We start from the raw sequence: 18,287 nt of genomic DNA, 5'->3' as shown, positions 1-18,287 counted from the left end.
ATTTATTTCTCTCTTTTCATAACAAATCTGTAAAATAAACACCCAAGTACATCAACTATATACAAATAATCCCATACATTCACTGGTCTTTTTCTCCAATGGACACAACCTGTTGATATTCCTGTCAAGCTCTTTGTGCGCCTTTGGCAAAGATTTGTTTAGCCTTCCTTTTTGGGCTCAATGTGCAATAGTTTCTTTTCCTTCTCAATGAGAGCCTTTTCCTTTGAAGCTTGTATTGGCGACATGCAGTGCGTATATTCTGACAGAGGGCTACATCTGTTCTCTCATGCAAGAAATCTTTCTTCTTATAGTATTTAATTGCACTTTTTCCAGATGCCTTCTGAGCTTCAATTTTTCCATATACAGCTTCTTTTGTAGGTGCTGTTCCTAACTCTTCCAACCATGATTAACGTAGAGCAGAGGTCATAAAATGCCAGTCCTCTAGCATTCAGTTTTCTTATAAACTGACCAGCTAAATTTCCATCGACTTTTCGCTCCAGCCATTCCCATTTCCACATGTTTTTTAAACCTTTATCTAAACTTCTCATGTCATGGTCTCTCTCAACAACTCGGGATGCCATTTTTTGCAAACACGCTTCTTCTTTTCATTGTCATCAGTTTCCATTATACAAAGATTCAATGGATGAATTTAAACTTTTGACCAATCAGAATACTCTTTACGAGAGTTGTGGGCTAACTAATATATGAAACGAATACATTACAAGGGTCGTTGTGGAATGGGACCGAACAGACTGTTTTTAAAAAAACGGATCGGAGATGATATAAAAAAAGGGACTATATCAAGAAAAATCGGATTCAAGTCAGGAGAAAAGCGAATTCTGCTTTAAAACAGAGAAAACAGAGGTTTAAAAAACAGAGGTGGACGCTCTAACAACTAGGCCACTGGAGAGGTCACATCTGGGACAGAATGTACTGAATCAAATACACTATCAACTGACAATAAGCACACAAGTTTCACTCTAAAAAAAGATCTAAAGTGATTATGCTTTTCCATCACTTTAACCCTCATATTTGGTAATATTAAACTCACCAGAGGCCAAAACCAGCAGTCATAAGCATATTATTTATGCTGCTGGCAAAATAATACAGCAGCATAGGCTGTGCTGAGTCAGCACACAAACCTCATTTCTATGGTAAAAGTAAACAAGTTCTTGAGAAAACATGCAGCATGTATTTGGTGCAGAAGTACTACACAGAGACTAGACTATAAGCTATGCTTAGTAAACAATTTAGAAGCGACTGGGGAAATGACACACCACACATATTAAGGGGCCCCCGAGTGGCCGAGTGGTCTAAAGCACTCTCTGGCATGGATCACTGCCATCTCACCTCTGTCTGTGTGGGTTTGAGTCTCGGATTTGGCCAATGTGGGTATGTTCTTATGTTACATATTTAGGTTCAAATAAACAGTAACACAAGAAAGAGTGAAAACAACAAGCTTTGAAAAATGTAACAAATAATTTATTTTCCTGGAAAAATACTGTAAAAATGAAAAAATAAGAACTTAAGGTTTTAAGAATAAAATCCAAAAATAATTCAAGAATAATCCACGAATAAAATTTTAGAAGTCCTAATAATAAAATGTTCTAACGAATTCAAGTTTGATCCCGACGAAGAATTCAAGATGGAAGGCAATGACGTATGCTGCACCCTGTACAGTGTGGTTGTCTACAGTTCCTTGTAAAACTCAAGAAATAATCCTTCGGTTTAGGAAATCTGAATAATTTTGTTTAAAGAAACGTCTCTGTTCAAGAATTTCGTATGAGCATGTGTATAGTTCCAGGAAAAAAGAATTAATCCTTTAGAATCCAAATAATCTGAAGAAAAATTAACATATAACTTGAAAACTGGCTTCAACAGAAGGAAAGGGCTTGACATCAAGCATTTTTAAGCCCAGACAGATTATTTCTCTAAAACAATGGTTATACAGTAATTTTGAGATGCAGAATGGGTACCTGTATGAGGGTCACGTGATCATGTTTACATCACATACTCTCAGAATGACCCTGACAAAAACCAATCATTTTACTCTAAGAATAAAAATAAAAGAGTTGTTTACTTCACTAAAACTATTTAGCCTAGGGTCACAAATTAAATACAGCCTCAATCTCACTCTTATTACTCTCACAATAAAATAAATTTAAAAAAAGAACTTGTTGACGTGACTGTTATTAAATTTGAATTAAGGTCGGGAACCAGGTCAGCCTTACGTGTTTACAGAAATGAACAGTCAAGGTCAAACTATTTTCTGGAAAAAGTACTAGTTCCTAGTAAACAGAACTATATTATTTTGACATATAATGAAATTTAAAAAAAAATAGAAAGATTTTAAAACTTACAAACAATTAAATCAGATATAGATTAAATCAAATATACATAACAATGTGAGAAAGCTTGCCAGTAGTTTCTCATGGGTTGGTGGTTGTTTCCGGGGTTTTCTCTGGTTCTTCCTCCACCATCAATGTATAGCCTATCGTGTGCTGAAAAATGGTGTTAAACCCCACAACAACAACAATCGTATTCATTATCTTCTTTCTTCTTCTAAGAACCTGCTAACATTAACATGTGATTTCTGTTTCTTTTTGTTTGTTTAAAAGCCAAATCTGTCTGTCTCTCTCAACATAAAATCACATATGTAAACTTTTTATATTTTGTGATGCACTTAGATATTCTGCACTGTCTTCTGTAGCTAAACTGACAGAAAAGTTACATGCAATGTAGTGGACATCCATTATTACATAATTATATTGTTACTTTTCCACTGAAGCAATAAAACTGAATGCGTCCATGAACCATGATGTGGACATCCACAATGACCACCATATCTGGCATGTGAAGGACAAAATCTTAGAGGTATTAATATCAATGCAGAAATGTTGATTTTCCAAAATCCATGATGCATGAGCCATGCATAATATTACTACTAAATAGTGAAATGTAGTCCTTCACCATACCTACCTCATAAATGGACCACTTTATACTGTCAGTATTACCTTTTAGTGAGGGTGTACTATACTTACTAAGGATCATTCAGTGGGAATAACAAGATGTAGTGATCATATACAGTTATGCTATAGAGTCAATGTTGTATATACTTACAAGTCAAGGCACAATGCATACAACAAAGACCCTGATCTGACATAACATAATGCACCTGCAGATCAGGCTCTATGTTGTTTGTTCTACTGACTAATCCTAACAAACTGCACTGATTATCCAGATTTGCCAGCACAATATGCAATGGCAGATATGGGTCAGTGCAGTCTGTAGATGGTTTTGACTTACAGGTGAGTATATATGGCAGTTCACTTACTTTCTGTCAGTTGAGCCAGTAACAAGCATGTTGGGTGGACTGTGTTCCAGGTTAATACATGTTAGTTTCCATGTATGACCATACAGGGATGTCACCAGTCTATCACTAATGAGATCATACAATTTTACCTGTGAATAAAAGCAGAAATAATTATACTGATTCACAGATCTTGCTTATGTAAACTGTAAAGCAGTGATCGAGGGTCAGATAACTTAAAGTAAATTACTACAAATGACACTTTAGTGCCATGAGACGTAAAAAGTTTCTGCTGCAAGAGTTACAAGTGTTACTTTACATTTGTTTACAGGGTATTAAAGAGAGCAATGAACACAATCTAATTTTGGTGAACATCTGAAAAAAACACAACTTGTGTTCACTGACCTATGCTATACATTCTTTCCTAGAAACTTACTCCCAAGCCACACATAACGGCCAGCAGGGGTGGATCAGTCTTGATGTCGATTCCATTGATACTGACACCGGCAATGTTGTGTATTTCCCTAATTTCTTCTTCTGACTTGTGTAAATAATAAAAATTCACTTTCTCATGTAGACCCAGAGCTACAGCTGGTTTCTCACACTCTGCCTCAAATAGTTTACAGTGGGATATCTACAAAGAATTGAAATACATAAGATATTAAATATAATTAAAGTTTTTCTCTCACAAATCTTAAAATATCTGTACGGAGTTATGAGATTTTAATTTACAAGAAATGTCAGGGAGCCAATTCAGCACAACCATATGCCAGTATTTGATATTGCAAATGTTATCTCTCCACTAATAAAGAAAAGTCAAGGTGTATGCGACTGTATTGGCAACATGCACAACGGAGGGAATGTTGTCACACCCTCATGTTAGTGTTATGTCCTGTGTCTTAAACTGTTTAACATGTGATAATTAGTGAAACTATGCATGAGCTACAGCAGACAGCTGATCAAAATGGTTGCTCTGGTGTAATTAAAAAATGAGTCTGAACTAGTCCAAAGTACACCAACTTTAGCTGTTAATAAAATAGTGAAAATTAATTTTGAGTAGACAACATGAGCTTCTAAGTAACATTTTTCATAAAAAGCCAAGAGTTATTGGCTTGTTTTTTTCCAATTTACTTCTGAAGTCCAGGGAATGAAAATGATTAAGTGGAGATAGCAGTCTTTTGAGAGGTGCACATCTGAAGCAAGGCCATGCTTTATACTCTAACTCAAATTACACCAAACAATCATACATCAAAATAAAGGGAATTAAAAGTTATTTTAACAATAATTAAGATATATTGGTTAATTTATACATAACCAGGAAAACCAGTGAGGGATACATGGCAAATTCTATTCCTATAAAAAACAAGCCATATGCAAAGTATGAAACCTTAGAGTACAACATTAGGATAAATATGAACATTTGCACAATTGCTTTTCTCTTTTCACTTCATCATGTATGATTTTATAAATTAAATGGTAAATTAAGATTGATATTATGTATAAAAATAAACTAATTGTGCCTACTTGGTTTTTGTTCATACAATATGTCTTGTGGCTTCAAATTAGCTGCTTTGGCAGACATATTGTATGTCAGACTGGCACCATTTTCATTTAGGACCAAGTGGACATCATTGTAATTCTTTTCATGAAACTGTCAATGTGACAGTCCATTCAGCAGGAGTAATGACAGCATAATTTTCAAGATGTCCATCATGGCATCCATACTGGATCAACTAAGTATCACACGGAGACAACTGGCGAAAATCCCATGTTGATATAACCATCCATTTGGAAGAAGGAGAAATAAAAAAATTTTCAATTTGCATCATTTTCAATAAGACCAACCGAACACTGTAAGAACTCTTTAGATGAAAACCCCAAGTCAAAATGACTTTTCTGTTTATAAGTAGTGATAATAAGATAGGATCAACAAGGTGCTTAAATAATGATTCCAATGAGGAGTGATACAAAGTGTGTAATCTCTATTTAAACAGCTGTATAATCAGAGTCTTATAAAGGACCTATAGCTGTAAGAGTAACAAACACAAATGGAGCCTGCTTGACTTGTACTTTAGTAAAATTTTTATTTTCGGAAGACTGCAAAGGATTTTGTTATAATTAAATATTATAAGAATTTTAATACAAAGAAAAAAATTCTCATTCTGCAATGCTGTGTACTGTATATACTTGCTTATAAGTCAAGTAAACCTGCAAACAAAGATCCTGATCTGCCATTACATAATGCAAGTCCTGTAGATTAGGGTATGTTTGTTTGTTCTACTGATTACTCCTAAACAACGACAAAGACCTGGATCTGCTCAAGTTTTGTGTGCTGACAGATCTGGGTCTAAGTAGTTTGCAGTTTGACTCATCTTATAAGTGACTATATATGGTATACTGGACTGCCAAAGATAAAACACATGTATAGTTTGGGAGTAAGAAATATTAAAATCGATTTTACCATCACCGACTTCAACTTCTCAAAGGGTGAGAAGGTAGTGATTGGTGATTTCATGGTGACTGTTTCTGAAAATCATGACTGTAAAGAATTTTCATCTTCATCTAAATGTACAGATTTATCTTCTCGAGTAAGTCTGTTCACTACCACTTCAAAGACGTCAAGACGGTGAACATCCTATACCACTAAGCAGAAGCTTAAGGCTGAAATATGCAGAGAAACATGGCTACAGAACTGATGGCTGACACTTCAATATTACTGAATCAAATACCTGAGCATAGAGCTGTCAGAAGGACCACATCCACAGCAAAACAACATCAAGGCAGGCCACATGTGGACAACTATGATTGTCAGCTGCCAATGCTTTAGAAACAGCTGAGCAAATGGATTGGCGGAAGGTGCAAGAAAGGGTCAGCTGACATAACAACCACGATACATCTTAGAACAGCTTGGTTATATAAGACCAAGTATGATGAGGAGAGTGCTACAACTATCTTCAGAGCTTCACAGAGGTGGATGTGTGTAAGTTTACAAGTAATGACATTATGTCAACAACATGTTCTATTACAATTTCTCAGAAACCATGCAGTTTGTTTAGAGTAATCAGCAGAACAAACAAACATAAACCCTGATCAGCACATTTGTTATGCTATGGCAGATCAGGATCTTTGCTGTTTTCAGTTGCCTCGACTTCAAAGTGAGTATACATGGCTCCTTTGTATATGCCAAAGGTTATATTCACTATTAACAACTTGAAGAAAGTTTGCATTGTACATGGTACTTTATGGTAAAAAAAACTTACCCAACTTGTGAGAGCAATATGTTTCACCACAGAAAACTCAGATTCTGCACTTTTCTTTGCAATCACATCCACGAATGGACCATGTGTAAAGACAAGTGTTGGACAACTTTTCCTGGACAGATTGATATTGGTATTTCCACTGAACTGGGACATGTTCTGAGAGAGACTAAAGGTGGACACTGGCTGTGTTCCTGCTTCTAGACTCCAAATATCAACATTCCCTGTAATGAGAAGTATGTACTTTAAAAATGCAAAACATGAGTAAACACCTGCTGTAAATGCAGTTGTTTTGTTTCTTATATTTACATCATTCATCATCCCAAACCCTGTTGACAACCTCTTGGGAATAATTAATTACTGCAAATATGCTGTATTATGTCTGAGTACTGAAAATGAAACCCCAAAACATCACTGTCTGAAAATCCACTCATCTGTCAAGAATTTTCCTCTTTGCTTCCAAGTGAAACATTTTCACAACTACTTTGTCAAGAATGTAAAAACACATGTGAATCATTAAAATTATTTACTAACAAATTTTTTTAAGTATGAAATGTAAGTGAATAACCTTGTATCATTATAAATAATTTCCTCCTTCAACCACTTTTTCTTGTAAGAGAAATATAATCTCCCCAGTTATATCCACAGGCATACAGTAGCACTGTTTGTTCTTTAATCTGAGAAGAGCAAGAACAAGAATCAAGGCGATCATTTTTACACATGATATATCTGATATTATGTTTCAGAAATACGTGTCATATTTTTTATGTTAAACATGCAATATCATACCCCAAATGCCATACAAAGTATAATTTCTATGGCATTTAAGTGTAGAGATTGCTGAAGAGTGTGGCATGTATTGTTTCACAGTAAAGACAAAATAACCCTTATAATGTCAGGCACTGCAGTAAATAATACAAAAACATCCCAAAATTGTAACTACATGACACCTACAAGTGATACCAAAATGACTCAGAAAGAAGTTTTTAATATCCAAGTCACCATGACACCGAGAAGCATATTTGATCTTTTTACCTTCATTTCCAAGGAAAGATCCGTGAAATTAAGTACATACCAATATGTAATTTTTTAAAAATGAAACCATGAAATTGCATACACACCAATTTAAATTAATTCATAAGACCTAGGTTGAGCAGTCTCAGCAAAATCATGTTTATAAGGTTATAATGTAAAAGCTATAAAAAAAGTCTTAAAAATGAAACTGTTGCCAAAAAATGTAACTGATTCATTGTCACAAACTGTATTTCAGTAATCTAATTATGGTGGGAAACAAATATTTTCTAGTAAAATGTGTTTCTTTGTGAAAACTTACCCAATCACAAATACCTTAGAGGAACTACTACCTGACAAATCCAGTCCTCCCAGATAAAAACTTGATAGGTTCCACAGAGCCAATGATTTTGGCCATGTATAATCAGAGTTAGAGAAGATATAAGATAAGTCTTTGGTTTGTTAGATATCCTCTCTTCCATGATGATGAAAAGCAAAAGTGATTATGGAGTGGTAACCTTTGACTTTTTCTTATCAAAGAAACAGAGAAGGAAGTTAGCTATTTGAGGCATATATGCCTGAAGTGGTAGAATGTATTTCTGTGTACAGCACTGTGTAAAATATTTTCATTTGATTATAGAGTCGAGGGCCTCCTTGCATGAGTGATTCTCTCCACAACCGGTTGAGAGAACTTTATTTCTGAAGGCCAGTTTATTATGATCCGGACATACCGGTTCAGTAGGCCTGGGTATGGTTTGAAACAAATGCCATCGTGGTTGTTTAAGCAGATGAGAGAAATTTTCAATTTTCTGTAGAATTTCTACTGTGATATAAAGGCCACTGATTGATCCATAACTTTTCCCATCTGAGTAGTGCAATGAGGTTCAGGTGACACTTCGATTCTCTTGCTACTGTATCACCTTTGGAATCAGAGGTGGTGGAGGATAGGTGTATGCATTCACACTGTTCCAATTTACGGATAGTGCATTGATTGCCCAGGCTTTAGTATCTGGGACTGGCGAGACAAAGGTTGGGAGCTTGTTATTTCACCTTGTTGGAAACAGGTCCACCAATTGCTGGTCCAATCGGGTGCATATCTGAATGAAAACAAAGGAAGGAGAGACCATTCCGTCTGTATAAGATGATTGTTCTGGGTCAAAGAATCTATTGTATTTAGATGTCCTGGAATATGACAGACTTGAACATCATGTGTTATTGATGACACTACTTTATAAAGTCTCACATCAGTATGCAGTGGTCTGGGGACTTGGTTTCCCGATGCCATTTGAGATAAGTCAGTACTGTAGAGCTGTTGGACAGAATGTGGTTTTCCTTTCCAGTTAAAAATTCCTGCCAACAGTGAAAGGCTTTCAAAATGGCTTTTATCTCAAGAATATTGATATGTAGATGCTGATCTTGGAGAGACCACACTCCCCTGGCTTCCCAAAAAGGCAGTAGTAGGTGTGCCCCTAAGTTTTTTCATTTACATCTGCACAGACTGTGGTCTCTGGAGGATGTGGCAGAGGCATACCCACTGCGAGTTGTTAGGTCACTTCAAGTCTGCAGATGGTACCTCATATCTGAGTAGATGGGAAGAGGTTGGTCCAAAGGGCAAAATTTTGGTCGCAAATGGGGTAAAAGAATCATTTGTAAAAGGTGATCATAAAATGATAAAGTCCTCTGCTGCACTGTGCAAGCCTAGATGGTGAAGAAATTCTCATGCAGAGAGAGATTCCTTTGAAAGTAATGAAGCCACCATGATCCTGATTTTCAATGCCCATTCTTGAAGATGTACTCTGTTTATCTGTGTGTTGAACTATTTATCTGTGTGTTGAATTCCATACCTAGATGGAAAAAATTGTTGACATGGTAATAGATAGATTTGTTCTTGTTGATGAGGAAACCCAGATAGTAAGCAGTGTGTCAGGACTTATCATATTGTGTTCTTATGCTGTTTTTGCAGGATGCTGTCCAGGTAACTTGATGCCATTGCCTTGGCAATGGTCTGGACCTGTGCCATAAAATGGTTCAGATGAGTGAAGCTTCAGAGAATGATGCTGAGTCCAAATGGGAAGTATCAGAATTTATAAATGATGTTGTTGTATGTAAAATGAAGAAACTTCCTGGAAGCATTGTGAACAGGGATGTGAAGATCTTTTAAGTCGATGCTGCTTGTGAAGTCTGTCTCTTAAATAGCATTCAAAATGTGCCATGGTGTTTCCATCAAGAACCAAAGACAGTGAATGAATTGATTGAGGGAAATGTCAATGGCAGGGCACAGAGTACCATTTGCCTTTGGGACAAGGGAAAGTCTGGAATAAAATCACATGGAATTTTGAATGATTTCAATCACCCTTTTCTGCAGAAGTTTATTTCTTGCTGCAAGGTGGTGGCTTTGAATGAATCTGTTGGAATGTTTGTAGCTGACGAGACTCTGGACAGAGTAGTTGTTTTGCAAGTGATGCAGAGTCCCTCGGAAACCACTTGATGGGTTCAATGATCATCGTGGCATATACTGTCCAATTTGGCAGGAAAGAATTGAAGCCTTTCCCCTACCAGGATCTCTGGGATAGGCAGCTTGGAGATGATGTCAGTTTTTGAGAAATGGAGGTGGTTGTGAAGACAAACTCTGGTGTAAGCAATCGCTACTTCTCTGTCTTTTGTCCACTTTGGCTCCAAAGAACCATGGTTTATGAATACGATAGAAAAAAACAGAGGCTGGTGTTTGAGTCAAATCCCTTAGTTTCTTTTCTTGGTGTCTCAAAACTTCCCTGCATTAGTGTTGCGGTTGAAGGGTTGGAAAATTAATCTCCTTAGTGGCTTGTTTGTGTACTTCATTGATCTGGCCATTAAAAAGTAGATTAGAGGATAATGGTTGTAATCAATGCTTGGAATTATGATGGTCCTTAAAAAAGGTGGAGGTGAAAAGTGCATCCGTTCCACAAATTGTAAATTTGAAGCTGCTATGATGACATTGGCTAATGTCTGTGAAAAAAGGGGATGGTTGATGCTGATGTAATATTTTCAAAATGTCTGTGATTCAGCAGAAGTACTTTGAAGCTGGATTTTTCCTTTCCCATGATAAGATCAACAAGTGCTGGAACTCTGGACCAGGTGGCTGATAAGGTAGGAGAAGGAGGTAAAAGACGGAAAAGCCTTTTCAATGGAGTCTCTGAAGGATAAGTCCTTCCATGACATGCTGAAATCAGGAAGTGAAGGAGGAGCCTATGAGCAAGCATCATTGTCTGCTTGCATGAGGTCAGGCTAAAATCTCTTGAGTTGGCTTAGACATCATAAAGAGTGTCAAGGTCTGCTGTTAACAATACTCATGGAACACCCTGAAGAAGAAATGGTGATTTCCAAATGGTTACCAATTTGAGTCCCTTCTATTGACCAAGGATTAAGAGAATTGAGAGGTGGCATCTGTTGGAAGCAGAGGTACTAAGTTTAGCATTGTAAATGGAGAGTGCTGTGAGGCCATATGTGGGTCAGACTGGTTGCCATAATTATCTGTATATACCGGATTCAACAGACTGGATGACATATTGATTTCTGGGAACTTTTTATGTTGAGGTCTTTTTCCCTGAAGATCCTTTAGTAGGCCTAGACTAGTCAAAATGGAATGGACCATGTTTGTTGGGAGGATGTCGTCTGAGTCATAATGCTGAGATGGGTCATGGGATGCTATATCCATGTGACCTGTCTGTGTATCAGTGGTGTAAAAGGATACTTTGTTTTGTTCATTCATTCAATGTTTATCCTCAAGAGCTGTAAAGTGGAATCCTGAGGAAGCAAGGCTTAAAGGTATAGCCAGCAATGAGGAGTCCTGTGGTGGTGACATAGGTGCCAGTGCTGTCCCTGACTGTGTAGGTTTCAGCGTTTTGTAACTGGAGAGCACTTTGTTGATTTATCTTCCTTATTCGACAAAAATTCCTGCACTGTAGACATGTCAGCATGTAGGCTTACTACTATACTGAGAGAGGTCGAAAGACAACCCATGCAGGTAAATGCAATGAAGTACAGCATCCAGACATGTGGAGTTATACATATATTAAAGAGTTTTCTTAAAGTCTCAAGGACTTGCACATTAACATCATAAAAGTACAGCCCAAACTTTTATGTCTAGTTGCATAGGCTGCCTGCACAAGTACCTAAGTACAATTAATGTGTAAAAATGACAAAGTGTCGCTACAATTGTAAAGACAGAACTTTGTCAACACAGAAAAAAAGAAAAAGTTGGAGATATAGATGGAGTGTACTTTCCTTGTGAAGTCCTCCAACTATTATCAACAATGATTTTGGCTTTTGCAAGGTCTCTCATGATGAGAACATGCTTCTCAGCACAAGTGCAAGTAGACTCTGAGATATTCATGGGTTTTGGCACCAATCCCAACATCAAGGGGAGATCACTACATGACCCCCACCTAGGTGGGCAGATAACTTTTAGCTCTTTTCAGCTAAAAGTTTTATCTGTACTGCTGGATTTGTGAGGTAGTAGTAGTTCTCCTGAGGTACTATCATTGGGTAACATGTTTAAAGATGAAAAATATATATAAAAAAATTTCAAGCATCTGAGTCAAGTCGATTTGATGTGACGGACGGATGGATGTTACTACAGAACCAAATCAAGTAACTGGCAACATTTTAGTACTTAATGTTGATCTTTAACACAATCAATAGCACCATAGTCAATAATGTTACAAAATCTCATGAATTATTAGACCACTAAGATCTGGAGGTTTTCAGTAAGATAAAATCATAAATGTAACATGTACTTTTTAACACAATCAATAGCACCATAGTCAATAATAAATCTCATGACACTAGTAGACCACCAAGATCTGGAGGTTTTCATTAAGATAAAATCATAAATGTAACAAGTATCACCCAAAAAGCTTCAGTTATGTTCTTCAACCATTTTTCAACACATCCACAACATAGTGACATCATGATTCCTTATATTTTGCACTTAAGCAGCTAAATATAGCAATGAGTGGAGATCTATTGTCTCTGTTTGCTAAATATACCAATGACTGAAGATTTATTACTCTGTCTGCTATATATGCCAATGAGTGAAGCTTTACTTACTCGGTCAGCTAAATATACCAATGAGTGAAGATGTTATTTACTCTGCCTGCTAAATATACCAATGAGTGGAGCTTTGTTTCCTGTCTGCTGAATATGGTATCTGAATACTCCATGCAGGTTCTCGATTCAAGCAAGGTAAATAATTGGTGCCTTCATGTCACCTACTTCGGCAATGTTATGACAAATGACTGGAGAAGATAATTATGAAGTTGCTTGTTTGTGTGTATTATACACCTCTCACACACAATGGGTCCAAAAACACAGACTGCACTAATAAGCGAAAACTAGAGTTATCGATGAACCTGCATAACAATATGAAATGTTACCATCCTAGCTGGACAGTGAGAAAACCACATGGGGGGGGGGGGGGGGGCAGGCAAACTGATCTGTTTAATGGCTGAATAATGTTTTAAATTTGCGTTAAGAATAATTGTCAATAAAATGCTGTTTCTAACGAAGTTATTCATTTTTATGTCAAATTACTTTTATTTTCAAGATACCCAGCTGCTGAGAGATCATTAACATTATTCAACTGGTTTCAACAACCTTCATGTGTATGCAAAAACACTATATGTTGTTGTTAAGTAGTCTGGTTCCCTGATCTGTCTGCTCTCTGCTCTTGTGGAATGCAATGAAAGAAGCATGCTAGCAGGTTACCAGACTAGTTATTATAACATTAACAATCAAACAAGATTCCTTTCATTAAAAGGCATGGAATATTTAGGCATGAAACAGCCGTCATCAACGAAAGTTATTTTTTTTTATTGTTCTATTATAAAAATATTGATGCCATGATCTCATCAGTGAGGAAATCTTAGAGTGTCAATTCAGGATTACAAATTAACTTCAAACTCTGGAACTAGCTTCTCATTAATAAAATGTATCTGTGAAACAGAGTTTTGTGTCCTCAAGTATTTTCATTTCGCTTGGTTGTCTTGCTACTGTTGATCACATATGTGAATGAATATGCTAATTTAAGATACAGGTACACCACTGATTTTCCAGCAATGGATGGTCTGGCAGCTCTTTTAGTCCTGACAAAATTATGAGAGGGCACTTGAAATTCTCGACACCACCAAATTAGTTCACTGGGCACACACTCACTTGGATTGTTTATACTGCAGTTGGTGGTGGTGGTACTTGCAGTTTGTGTGATTCTTTGCTTATTTTACTTACATTTAACCCTAGCTATGGCTTCTAAGAAAAATTCAAGTGTCAGTGGTGGTGTCAAGCATAAGCATCAGTCAATATCAATACAAGATAAAGTAGAACAACTGAAAAAACTGGACTGTGGTGTTTCCGTGCTAAAGCTGTGACACATATGGTATTGGTTCATCAATTAATTACAATATAAAGAAGCAGAGTGACAAAATATTGAAATTCTATTCAGACAGTGATTCCAAGAAGTGAAAGAACATTAGAAAAACAATGAAAGATGGTAAGAGCACTGAGCATGACCGAGTGATGATGGAATGGTTTTGACGATGTCAGAGTGACGGAGAGGACTTGTCTGACAGGATGGAAATGGACCAGGCTCATTTGTTTCATAAAGAACTTAAAGTAGAACATGGGTGTGACTATAGTGAATGATGGTTTCAAAGGTTCAATAAGCGTCATGGAATTTCCATGCATAAATTGTGTGGAGAAAAACGGTTTGCAGACCATGGAGCTGCCGAGTATGTGGACATACAGATGGATGGACATATTTTATGCCCAAGTACTCGCTATGTCCAGCTTCTGCCAAGGCAGGTTCTACAACAATCGACCGTGTGCTCATGAAAAGATAACACCTACCTTGTGAGTAACATGCTGCCATGTATTTATCAGAAGCTGCAACATGAGTGAGGATATTGTCCAAGGTTCCTGTCTCTGACTGATCATCAATAACTAAGGCTGAGCTAGATGGCTGGAAAATACAGGTGGACTCCAAGTCAGATTTGTGCCAAAGTTTCACCTCTCCACTTGAGTAACTGGAAATTTATAAAAAAGTGGAATAAAATACACTGTCTCAATATTACAAATACAGCTACTTCCACAGTTCACCTTGAGAAATTCAAATGTTTTGATTATTCCTACTATCATGACCCAAGGGTGTCATAAACCCCAAGTCTGTTGTATATGTTTTTTCCTGCATACAAATATAAAATTTAGGTCACAAAATAACCACAAGTAAAATAGTATTTGTGTACATTTTATCGTTCTCCCTCCCAGTGACACCAGGGAAGGAAGCTCTGTGGCGGGAACAAAGTGTAATTCATCTGGAAAAATAATGATATGCAGTAGTGATTGTGGGAAGGATGAGTCATCAGTGGAGAAAGCAAAGACATCCAAAGCTAAATCATAGAACTCCTGATTGATGGAGTTTGACTTTATGACGGGCATCAGCAAGGGGAGCATTTTATTCCTTGCATATATTGCAAACACCCTACTGATATTTAGTCATTCTGGAGTGTAGAACATCCATCAACATAGATACAACAAAAGAATTGGGGCAATGCAAGAAGGCACATGTCAAGTCAATTTCAAAAGTAACAAACATGTTCGAACATTCTAACTAGAGTGGCCATTGCATTTCTGATATTCCCTCACTACAATGCAGATGCAAAATGATCATTTTATTATGCTGAGAAAAATTCCCTACGATTTTTAAAAGCGAGCTTGAATAATAGTACCATCTACAATGGTGAGTATCAAGATAAACTCTAAATGATACAGGCATCACAAACACCCCCCTCCACTGAACTACTGAAAGCAGTAAACACTCCATTCTATTCTACTATCCATTGTATCATAAGAGTGTGTACACATGTGTGTTGGTAATATTTGACAGTGCTATAGGACAGACCATTTAATTTTCAGGGAAGGCAGCTTGTCACTTTTTAGAGAAGAATGTTCTAGACCCCATACAGGTTGACAAAATATTCTTCCTCTGATTTAGGCATCAGTTAAGGTTTTCGTTATCTGAAGTGAGTAATTATTTTGCTGTCCATTCTATTATGATTTGCTAAAGAAGGAATAGTTATCAGTACGAAGCAATAATTATGTAGTGTGAAACTCTCTTTCCCATCAGCTCTGAAATAAAACCACCCATAAGTATAACCTGCTTAAATTTCCATTTATACTTCAAAACAGCAAGACATAATCTATTTAACCAAACTTCACTTATCCATACCACATGTTCTCAATCCAATTATTGGTCATAATTGAGTGATTTTATCTGAAGTATTTTTTCTGCAATAAAATGAATACTCAGTTTTATTCTACCTCAAAAACCATGTAAAATGCAGCAAATCCCATCTTTAGCAGACACCTCATTATAAGGAGACCTCCATATAAATGACACAATTCCATAAAAAGGGTGTTTGATGATAAAGGACACTGAGTCCCTTTTCTTAATTTCATGATTTGAACCTCTATATAACTGCAACATATCCACATAGGACAAATTGCATGTGTCCTTAATATACGGGTTTGACAAAATACTACATACTACAGTGCAACTCCGCTATAACGCGCCCCGCTTTAACGTGAATTTGGATATAACGCGGTCGTGGCATGGCTCCCGAAATTTCTTATATTTATTCACACATGAAAAAAACATTTTTTTCCAAAGTACATGAAACAGTGTATAAAAAAATTTATTATCATTATGGGGAAGAGTTTGCGTATGAATTTGAATTTAATATGATCGTGGCATGGTTCCTGAAATTTTAAATACATGTATGTGTATTTTTCTTGTACCGGGAATTATTTATTTATTAGGTCCGAGAAATAGTGTGTAAAACATTTATTATCATTTTGGGGAAAAGTTCATGTATGAATTTTAATATAATACGATCATGGCATAGCTTCTGAAATTTAACAATATCACCAGGTTCTTGACGTGTTATGCCAAAAAAAAACATTATTGGAAATGTTACTTACTATTGGTCCATGAGTCAATTCATCATGTCATCCTTGTGATTGTTTTCAATTAATTCTGCATACAATCGTTGCTCAAACAATAGCCAACATGTATTTCTTCTTTAACTGCATACACAACCAAGCATCAGACAATGCGGTAGTGGATAAAAGATTCTCACAATTTAATAAACATCAAAAAACGAAATCCGCCAACATGTTTGCTGGCTTGGCGGTGTTATTAGATGCAGACAATTGACTCGTAAAAAATGCCTGCTTTATTAGCTGGAAAGTGAAATGGTATGAAATTGTACACGTGTTCAGCTTTAAAAATTTTTTTTTACAAAAGTGACTGGTGGCCATTGCAGGCCTACTGCACTTAGTTACTGGGTTTTATATGTGTATGGGGTTTACTCATGAACTCGTTATTAATTTCCTATTTTTTTAAAAAAAATATTTTACCGTTATGGAAATGCAAGTTCACAAACGCAATTCCTTCTCTGCACTTTGCGCAATAAACAAATTATTATCATTTTGGGGAAGAGATCGTGTATGAATTCGAGTATAATACGATATAGAATACCATCGTAGCGTGGTTCCTGAAATATTAAATAATGTATGTGTATTTTTCTCGTACCCGGGAAAATACTTTTTTTAAAAGGTACGAGAAATAGTGTGTAAAACGTTTATTATCATTTTGGGAAGAGTTCGAGTATGAATTCGAATATAATACGATCATGGCTTGGCTTATGAAATTTAACAATTTCACCAGGTTCTTGAAGTGTTATGCCAAAATAAACATTATCGGAAATGCTGATTGTTACTGATCCATGAGTAAAGCCAGTAAGTCATCTTTGTGGTTGTCTTCAATTAATTCTGTATACAATCGTTGCTCAAACAATAGCCGACATGTGTTTCTTCTTTAATTGTGTACACAAACAAGCAGCAGCCAATGCAGTGGTTGATAAAAGATTCTCACAATTTAATAAACATCAAAAACCGAAAGCTGCCAACATGTTTGCTGGCTTGGCAGTGTTATTGGACGCAATCAGTTGACTAGTAAATAATGTCCGCTTTATTAGCTGGAAATTGAAAGGGTATGAAACTGTACATGCATTCAGCTTTAATTTTTTATTTATTTATAAAAGTGACTTATGATCATTGCAGGCCTACTGCACTTAGTTCTCGGGTTTTACATGGGTATGATGTTTGTTTATGAACTCGTTATTAATTTCCTATTTTTAAAAAAAAATATTTTATTGTTATGGGAAAGCTAGTTCACAAATGCAAGTCATTCTCTGCACTTTGCGCAATGATTAGTATAGTAGTTTTCACACGTTTCTTTCTATATTCACAAAATCTGAAGTAAAAGTTATATGCACGCTGAAAGCATGTGTTGATTGGTAATTATTCTTGTTATAGTCATTCAAACGAATAGGCGTACAAGCCTTAATTATTGGAAATTTGCAATGGATAAATGTACACGGAAATGCATATGAGAAAACTTAAGCAGTTTGAAATTTTTACTGACACCGTTCATAGACCCTGGAACATAATGAACCATACACGTGCTTCGTCTTTCTTAACCTAACTTTGCTGTCAATTTTTCCCAATGAATTCAGACACATAATGATGTGTGACAAAATTATTGAATAGTTTACATATGTATGCAATTTTTACAATGGAATTACATATTTTATGGATTAATTTCAAGCCCCAAC

General features: G+C 36.2%; 1 protein-coding gene across 2 annotated transcripts in view; it reads right to left on the bottom strand.

The window, feature by feature from the left end:
• Window positions 1-18,287, bottom strand: part of LOC149770778 (F-box/WD repeat-containing protein 8-like) — a 49,948-nt gene that overhangs the window by 21,619 nt on the left and 10,042 nt on the right. For both annotated transcript variants that reach the window (XM_089949126.1, XM_089949127.1), the window contains exons 5-8: window positions 14,461-14,636; window positions 6,571-6,791; window positions 3,747-3,944; window positions 3,335-3,462 (exon numbers count right to left, since the gene is read on the bottom strand). In XM_089949126.1, the coding sequence (XP_089805252.1) occupies window positions 3,335-3,462; window positions 3,747-3,944; window positions 6,571-6,791; window positions 14,461-14,636 (723 nt within the window). The remainder of the gene's footprint in view (window positions 1-3,334; window positions 3,463-3,746; window positions 3,945-6,570; window positions 6,792-14,460; window positions 14,637-18,287) is intronic.

The sequence above is a fragment of the Sinohyriopsis cumingii genome, unplaced genomic scaffold, assembly GCF_028554795.1.
Source record: "Sinohyriopsis cumingii isolate HCF-2022 unplaced genomic scaffold, ASM2855479v2 utg002371l, whole genome shotgun sequence".
Classification (NCBI taxonomy): domain Eukaryota; kingdom Metazoa; phylum Mollusca; class Bivalvia; order Unionida; family Unionidae; genus Sinohyriopsis; species Sinohyriopsis cumingii.
The sequence above is the reverse complement of the archived record's forward strand: the minus strand, read 5'-3'. Positions and strand labels throughout refer to the sequence as shown.